General features: G+C 35.9%; 1 protein-coding gene across 1 annotated transcript; it reads left to right on the forward strand.

The window, feature by feature from the left end:
* The first annotated feature begins 210 nt into the window (after positions 1-210).
* SUCNR1 (succinate receptor 1) lies at positions 211-7,326 on the forward strand. Its single transcript, XM_047099526.1, is given in 2 exon segments — positions 211-266; positions 5,131-7,326. Coding segments are annotated over 2 exon segments (993 nt in total). The 5' UTR covers positions 211-263; the 3' UTR covers positions 6,121-7,326.
* Positions 7,327-9,707: the final 2,381 nt, after the last annotated feature.

Consider the following 9,707-nt stretch of genomic DNA (forward strand, 5'->3'; position numbering starts at 1 on the left):
TAAGATGATTTCAACAGTAGTCTTTTCAAAATCTGTCTGTGACATGAGTAATTCATTTTGTGTCTCAACTTCACAGGAATTTCCCCTTGAACTGGACTTGGGAGTTCAACTGAGTAAATTATTTCTGGACTTTTGAATTATTAATCTTGTCTGCATGATATGCAAATTAGGCTTCACTATGTCCAGCGGCACAGTCTTGGGTTAGAAGTTGTATCAGGTTGCTGCAAAGAGTTTGCGTCAAGGGATCAGGGCCTTCCAACAGAATGGTAAGTTATAATGCAACTCATGTCACCCAGGTGCACAAAGTAATGCCAGACTTCCCTCAGGGGTTTCTTTTTAAATGGCCTATAAGCAGTTAAGGTTTTAAATGATGTTTAAATGAACTGTCTGAACTGTCATTCATAACATGAAGAACAATAAAGGAAACCAAAAGGAAGTCATAATTTTTTCTCCTACATTTATTTTTCACTAAATTGAATGTCTTTTTTTAATTGCCAAATACGAAATTTATTTAAAGATGTTTATTACATTTGCTAATGTCTTGGTAACATATTTCAACAAAAAAGAGTAATCAGATTTGCTTAAATGTAACTACTTACAGAAAAAATGTAAAGTTTCTAAATTGTATGACAAAATCAGCCACATGTAATATTTCACGTTTAGAAAATAATATGTTAGAGGGAATCTTAAGTTATTCTAAAGATTAAATTTAGCATTTATGTTAAAATTACAATTACGGTTGCAAAAGTTACAATTTTTCAAGAAAGTAATTCACTAAGGAAAAATGACAAATTGCAGAAGCCATTGCTATCTTACCTTCCAGAACTTTTTATAATTGGTGAGTTTTTTTTAATTCATAAACATAATTTGGTACTTTACTTTTTAATACCTTGACTTATAGTATAAATTCTGGAATATACAAAAAATGAAGTTATCAATATTAAGTGATTGTATCTTATCAGTGTGAATATATATTTTTCATTCAAGTTGTTTATTAATGAAAATAGCAATTTGTTAAAAAAGACTCATACTGCCATGTAAATGTGCCTTAAAGAAGCCGTTAAGGTTTAAAATGCATAAGTAATCTTTGTTTAATTATAATGATTGTAAGAAACAATTTAAATGCTAATAAGCTGTCAAATATATTTTTAAATTTAAGCTTCAATAGTGTACATTTTTAAAAGACTGAATACAATTAAGGTGAAAGAAACATTAATCCAAATGAGTACTACTTATCTGCTTATGTGTGTATTGACTATTGCTTGTAATTTAATAATTCTAACAGCTTTAGATATATGTTTGGACATATAATTAAAGATTTCACTTCAATTACCAATAGCTAAAATAAATAAATAATTCACCCAAAACAGTTAAAACCTATTTATCATGATTTCTATTTCCTAAAAATTAAAAACAACCACGAGAAAGTGGAACAGAGAATATTAATTTTTCATGAAGGAATATCCCTTCAACTGAGAATTTTCCTTAAAGGATCAGCTTACTTCATCAATTTGTAGAATTATAATGGCCACACTAAAACACATTAGACTATAGACATCATCTAATTTGGACTCTAGCACCCAGAAAATTATGGGTCTCAGTGAGACTTAAACTGGCCTGCAAATATAAGACAGCCTGACCTTCATGAACCACCATTTATTAAGAACTTAAGAAAATTACTTTAAGAATGAAATAAAGTACCAAAAAGCAGATTATAAAATATCATAAAGAGGATAATCTCATTTCTATAAAAAATAAATTCAAATAAATATTAAACTGTAAACAGGTATCCAGATATGAGGACTAGTTGGTTTACAGACAATTAATTTTCATTCCTTCTTTTTGCCTACCTGTACCTTCTTAGTGTTACGGAATAACATTCATTTTTCAAAGTTATTTTTAAAATAAAACTAAAAATATAAAGCAACCGCTCTGAGAAGCAAGACAAAGGTGACTAGTCATTCAGTTTCCTTATTCCAGTTCTGATGTGCTGTATCCCTGCTACTTCCCTGAATCTCCATTCCCATGGGACAGCTTGAAGCAGAAGAAGCCTTCTCCATGGCGTCAGCATGGCCCCTGACTTGCCCCAGTGCTAGTTATTGGGAATCGGGCACATGTAGTAATGCACGTCTTCGTGGCTGTCTTTTTCTGCAATAGCAGTCAAACCTTCCTGCTGCACAGAAGCTACTGACGTCAGCCCATGCATTTTAAGAACTGAGTAGTCAGAAAAATAAGAGAGAGGACTAGAAAAAGAACCAGAAAAAGTGGAAATTCAAAGTGGAACAACTGAGTCTTAAGGAAACTTTCTATTGTCTTACTATACCTTTGAGTGTGTGCACCTGCTTTTTTGAGCACTCCCCAAATAACGAAGTTGCCCAGATCTGAGCTCTGGGAGCTCCAACATTTGAAGCTTGGGCAAATAGTCCACAAAGAGAGAAAGGAGGATAGTGAGAAGACTGCCATGTCATAGAAAGCAGGGAAGAATGTACTTCCAGAAGTCATGGAGCTGAAAGCATCAGGGAATAGAGTTAAAAATAATAGTGGCAAATTGCTACTGACCTATAAAATAAAGCCTATATATATCTTTAAAAGACCATTAATTTTGTTGCTGTATTTCTAGAAATCCTAATAATATCAAATACATGTTGATTTGGGGAAACAAATAGAAAGTCCAGATAAACTGACTCTATTATATACTATATATATATATATATATATACTATATATATATATATACTATATACTATATATATACTATATATATTACATTATATATATACTATATATACTAAATATTACATTAATAATATATATAGTATAATTATATATATTAATATATATAGTATAATTAATTATATATACTCTATATATTACATTAATAATTATCTGGTATTGGGGCACCTGAGTGGCTCAGTCAGTTAAGCACCAGACTTTGGCTCAGGTCATGATCTCATGGTTCATGTGTCTGAGCCCCAAATTGGACTCTGCTGTCAACATGGGGCTTGCTTTGGATTCTGTCTCCCTCTCTCTGCCCCTCCCTTTCTCTCTCTCTCTCTCAAAAATAAATCAACATTAAAAAGTTATCTGGTATCTAATCCCTAGGGATAGAACTCTTAATACTTTGGTACATTTCCTAGACTTTCTGATATTTATTAATGTCAGAGGTAAATTCATAATTTTTAAATTGACCTTAATTTAAAAAATTGATTCTGGAAGATATATATGAAATCTTACCTTCCACAAATGTGTGTCTAAACAAAGCAACCTCACTACCACAATTGCCTGTTTTAAATATTAGTCATTTTACGTGTAGTGTCAACTTAAAAAAATTTTTAACATTTGTTTATTTTTCAGAAACAGAGCACAAGTGGGGGAGGGGCAGAGAGAGAGGGAGACACAGAATCTGAAGCAGGCTCCAGGCTCTGAGCTGTCAGCACAGAGTCTGACACGGGGCTCGAACTCAGGAACTGTGAGATCATGACCTGAGCTAATGTCGGATGCTTAACCGACTGAGCCACCCAGGCACCCCACGTGTAGTGTCAACTTTTAGAGTGAAATAGAGCAATGGGCTTAATTTGCTGGATTTACTGCTTCTCTGACCTTAGAGGAAATATTTGTAAAAAATGTTTTTTTTAAACTATCAAATGTTTATCTTCATTTCCACGCAGCAAGCATTTACATACCATCTCCCTATCTGGCAGTCACTATGCCAGAGGTAGAAGATAAACTCTGAGTGTGATCAAGTTGTGAGAAATTTGAAGAAACTTCATTTATAATGAGAACATAGAATGGGGGGCTGAAGTTAAGATGGGTGGGTCAGACAGCCTCTCTTGGGAAATCCACACTTGAACTGAAGTCTGAAAGGACGTGCAGATAGAAGGCAGTGTTTGTGATGGGGCAAGGTCACAGGGGGAAAAGGTCAGTGAGATGGGTTTCAGTGAACTGAGCATTGGGAAGTTCTCTGTGCAATCAAAGAACAGGAAGAAGATAAGTAAGGAGGGGGGTCAGGCGAGGTGAGGCTGAAGTGGCCTACAGGAGCCAGGTCATGCGTGTCGTTACGGATTTGGAATTTATTTCCTAGACAGAGGAAAGTCACTTAAGTCTTTTGGCTGAGGAGAATCAGAATTATGGTTGTAGTTTTCAAGATTGTCATGCTTTCAAGCCAAAGGTAGGTTGAAAGGGAGCCAGAGAGGATGTGAGGAGACCCTAGAAGATACAGTACAGGCCAAGATAAAGATCATGGTGACCTGGACTAGAATGGTGATGAAGGAGATGGAGCAATGGTAATGGAGTCAAGAAATATCCAAACACTACAGGCAAGACTTGGTAGCTTACTTGTTATTGGAGACAAGCTACAGACGACTTCAAGGATGTTGCTTAGATATCCTACAGGCTCTCAGCAAGTAGTGGCCACCGTTACTATTATTACTAAGAATGGAAGCACCATATTTTAATTTTTTTAAATCATGTTTTAAAACTGGAATTATATTTTACAAATTGAGTGAAATAACCACAATTCTTTGACAATATGGAAACACAGTAAAATCTATTAAAATAGCAGGACCGGAGTTATAAGAATCCCTGTTTCCTCTCCTAGGTTGTGGTTCAATTGTATTTAACTTAGCAGAATTGGGTGAGCAACTATGATATGCTGGGGACCATGGGAGGTGCTGGAAGCAGAAAAATGAACTAGATGCTCCACTTATTTCACTGCACCATTTCTTGGCCTCTTTGCTATTTGTGAAGTCCTCTACGTGTGTTTTCACCTCTGGGCATTTGCACATGCTTCCCCTTATGTCTGGGACATTTTTTTACCATTATAAGACATACATTTATTTGCATCCTGGTTCTTCCCAAGAGAGTATAAATTGTTTGAGATTAGGAACTTTGTTTGACTCACTGCTGTTATCCCCAGTGCCTAGCGCATAGTTCAAAGGCACTTAATAAATATTTGTTAAAATAATATATTAATGATATATCTGTATATGAATGTGTATGTATGTGCACTCCTTACTAACCTTTCATAGTTCAAGTTTTAAGCGTTTTTTTAAAATTATTATTACTTATGTGCAGTTTTGTCATTAGGCATAAGCTGGTGTTCCAACCTTCTCTTTTCTCTCTCTTCCTTAGGCGTGGAATGAAACTTGCCAAAATTGGCTGGCAGCAGAGATTTCCCTGGAAAAGTACTACCTTTCCATTTTTTATGGGATCGAGTTTGTTGTGGGAGTCCTTGCAAATACAACTGTTGTGTTTGGCTACCTCTTCTGTCTGAAGAACTGGAATAGCAGTAACATTTATCTCTTTAACCTCTCTATCTCAGACTTGGCTTTTTTGTGCACCCTCCCCATGCTGATAAGAAGTTATTCTCAAGGAAAGTGGACGTATGGGGATGTGCTCTGCATAAGCAACCGATATGTGCTTCATGCCAACCTCTACACGAGCATCCTTTTTCTGACTTTTATCAGCGTTGATCGATACCTGCTCATGAAGCATCCTTTCCGAGAACACTTTCTGCAAAAGAAAGAGTTCGCTGTTTTAATCTCTTTGGGTATTTGGGTTTTAGTAACCCTAGAGCTCCTGCCCATACTTTCTCTTATACATCCAAATATAGCTGTCAATGGCACCAACTGTATTGATTATGCAAGCTCTGGGGACCCCAAATACAACCTCATTTATAGCATGTGTCTAACCTTCTTGGGATTCCTCATTCCTCTTTTGGTGATGTGCTTCTTTTATTTCAAGATTGCTCTGTTCTTAAAGCAGAGGAGCATACAGCTTGCTACTGCTTTGCCCCTTGAAAAGCCCCTCACGTTAGTCATCATGGCAGTTGTGATCTTCTCCGTGCTTTTTACTCCCTACCACATCATGCGGAATGTGAGGATTGCTTCACGCCTGGGAAAGTGGAAGCAGTCCCGCTGTGCTCAGGCCATCATCAACTCCTTATACATTGTGACTCGGCCTTTGGCCTTTCTGAACAGCACCGTCAACCCTGTCTTCTACTTCCTTATGGGAGATCACTTCAGGGAGATGTTGATGAGAAAGCTGAGGCACCAATTCAAATCCCTGACATCCTTTAGAAGATGAAGTCATGGACTGATGTTTCCATTCAGGGAAAAGTGAGATGCTTGTGTAACACACTGTTTTGCATGTGCAGATGTAGGCCAATTAGAATTTGATTTAACTCATAGACGTAAATCAGAGAAGCAAAGACTTGACACTCTTTTAAAGACATGCTGTGCCAGGAGTCTGTGAAAAGAAGAGGATGGGAAGTATTTATTGGTTTCTTCACCTAAGAATTGAAAGGAACTGGGCTGGCATTGTCTAGTGCTTGAGCATATAAATCCAAAACCCTAGATGTTATAAGACTTTCTCAACCAGTGTAAAAGAAATAGAAGATAGATAAAGCAGCAAGTAGTCTGCATTTAATCATCACCAGATTGTGAAGAAAAATATGTTGGCAACATTCTCTACGTTATTCTTATTCATTTGATCTTATAACTTAATGTGAAAACTGAATAACAGATTAAGCAGACACTATTAGAGATTATTGTTAGAGATTGTGGTCTTGAACAAAATTTAAAGTCAACCATAGCAACAAGCAAGAAAGCAATGTAATGAGTTCAAGGATGTCTCTATGTATTTCTTTGTATTGATCATGAGTTGGAGTCAAGTTGTAATTATAAGTCCTATTTTGTTTCATGGTTTTTAGTGCAAAGAATTGAATTAAATGGAGCCTAAAGAGATGGTTCGACAAAAAGAGAGACATGTTTGAGCTTGTCTCTCAGGGAATTTAGGTATAAATGATTTTACCAAAGTACACAAAGGGAGAGAAGAAGAAGATTTGCAAAAATCTCAGAGCTATGGAACACAAAGTGTCTATCAGAAAACCCAAAGCACGACAAAATAAAACAAAGCAAAACAAAACAAAGGTAAATACTTTTGGACGACTGTATCTTAAAGACAGTGACTTACATCTGGAACGAGCCTTGTTTTCATGTTCATAGAACATCACATAAGACCGCCGAAGGAAGTGTTCTAAACAAAGTGCACTTTATGAAATTGTAAAATGTAAGAAATATTTATGCGCATATTCATATAGATTATCCAGGCATCCCTCTATGCCACAAAACAAATATAGGAAAAACTAAATGGATGCTACATTAGCTTTTTAAAATCAAATAAGTATCACATAACAATTCACTTACACGTAACAAAATGTGTCCATGGCCACATGTCTATGCTCATTTCCTTAAAGTCATTAGCTGTATTTATGCTAAGTAAAATAAGTCAGTCAGACAAAGACAGATATCATATGTTTTCACTCATGTGTGGAATTTGAGAAACTTAACAGTAGACCCTGGGGGAAGAGAAGGGGAAAAAATAGTTTCAAATAGAGAGAGAGGTAAACCATGAGAGACTCTTAAATACAGAGAACAAACTGAGGGTTGATGGGAAGGAGGGCAGAAATGGGTGATGGGCATTGAGAAGGGCACTTGTTGGGATGAGCACTGGGTGTTGTTGTATGTAAGCAATGAATCATAGGAATCTACTCCTGAAGCCAAGAGCACACTGTATACACTGTATGTTAGCTAACTTGACAATAAGTTATATTAAAAAAAATGATTAGTTGTAACATGAAGGATAAAATAGGTGTTATGAGTACAAAGACAAAATTCTATTGCCCTTTCTGTCCTATACTCTGGTGATATATTCTGACAGTACAAAAACCCAAAATATCCCCAGTTAGTGCTTACATAATTCAAACAAATGAGATATAAAAATGCGTTACTCACAAAGGATTTATTTTCTTACTTATTATTAGGCTTTAAGATATTTTTTTCATGCCTTGCCTTTGTGGTCAATATTTTTGAAATTTTAGTGTGATTTTATACCTGCCTGATAATAAACTGAAAACATAATCTCCTGAATATCCTCATCAGAAAAGGCCACAAAAGAGCCTTAGGAAAGAAGTGTTTACTTATTTCTGCAAACTTAGAAACATCTAACGTAATTGTAATTTGCTTTTTTTTGCATGGGTTTTAATTTGCAAAATTGGAAATAAATTTTCCCTACCCTTACCCAAGAGATAGGGACTCTTTTAATTAGAGCAGTGAAATATTTTATAGAGCCACAAACTCTTAGATATATCTTGTAACCAAAATGTTAAGTAATTTCATAGCATAATTCTTAATCCTTTTCTTGCCAAGTCTGTCACCTGGTAGCTTTATCCTCAGCAGACAAGAGACCTGCTCTAAAACTATAAGAGCTATTCCATTTACTTTTTGTCCTAGGTGATTGTAAGAATTCTAAACAAAGAATAATGGAAATTCTTTCTGGGTTTGTAGTTTTCAAAGGAAATGATGTTGGGCTTTGGCATCTTGCCTTTTGATTGGTTCCTTATTGTTTTTAGAATCCTGTCTAAGCTATTTGGTCCAGCATTTCACTATCTGGGCCCACCAATATTATCAAACTCCCACTGCCAGTTTCACAAACTATACTCTCCAGCCAAAGATGGTTACCTCACTTCTATATGCAGAACTTTCTTCACTGTGCACAGCTGATGCTCACCCCTGTCCCATCATGCCCAAGTACGAAAAATTTTATGCATTTTTTAAGGCCCATGTCATCTGTCACTCCTTCTGAAAGCCTTCCTTTAGGTCGTCTCCTCCGCAGATCTGGAAATAAATGAATTATTTTTGCACTTATAACATAGTTGTTTAGATTCAAGTGAACTCTAAGGTCTGTGACTAGAAGAACCACATCTAATTTTTTATTGCCCTTCTAGAACTTAGCAAGGTATATTTTATATGGTTGTTTATTATGAATCAATGTCCTTAAAATTGAATTCAATGCTCGTTTTTAGTGTACATGATTGGACTACTTTCTGTCATCACTGCTTTTATAAGTACTGCTGTCTTATATAAAGAATAGAGTGTATATATACAAACACATGCGCCAGATGCCATTGCCACATCCCTTATATTTTCCTCCATACCTTTGAACATAGTTCTAATTGATGCTGAAAATCTGTGTCTGCTAGTTCACAAGGTGGGTCATATCAACATTTATGCTCATTGATTGCATTTTATCTTAAGTATGGGCCACAAATTCCTGCTTTTTCATATCTAATAAATTTGGATTATGTTCTGGACATTTTGAATAATATATTGTGGAGTCTCTGGATTCTATTATGTTCCATGGAAAAGTACAAATATTTTGTTTCATGGCTGAACTCAAACTCCAAGCCCTGCAATCTCATTTCACTTATTTTAGCCTTAACTGAGCTGTTTAGAGTCTTTCCAGCACATCCATAGTTCAGAGGTCAGCTAGAGACTTGAATAGAATTTATATACCAGATGTGCAGTTCCCTGTCTGTAACTCTCTCTTCTCCAGGGCTCTTCCCCCTTCACTTTCCAGTTGCTGAGTTTACTCTGGACTCATTCTTTGCTTTCTCATGCCAGATAGACTGTAGGTTCATTTCTATATTTTAGCAAACCAGCCTGGCCTGATTACTTAAAAATGTAACTGTGAATGTCACTCAGTGCCTTTTACTTCTGCCAGGTATGGGTCCCCCTCCTTGCTTTGTTTTGTTCAGTCTGTAGTATCTTTATGTAGTTGGTTGTTTATATATTCCCAGAGTTTAGAGATGCCCCTTGCAGGAAGTGTGGATCAATAGGAATTACTAGGCCATTACTAAAGCAGAAACT

This window comes from Lynx rufus, unplaced genomic scaffold (assembly GCF_022079265.1).
Source record: "Lynx rufus isolate CCGP_SWC_20201006 ecotype Redwood Valley unplaced genomic scaffold, mLynRuf1.p SCAF_5, whole genome shotgun sequence".
In the NCBI taxonomy this organism is placed as follows: Eukaryota; Metazoa; Chordata; class Mammalia; order Carnivora; family Felidae; genus Lynx; species Lynx rufus.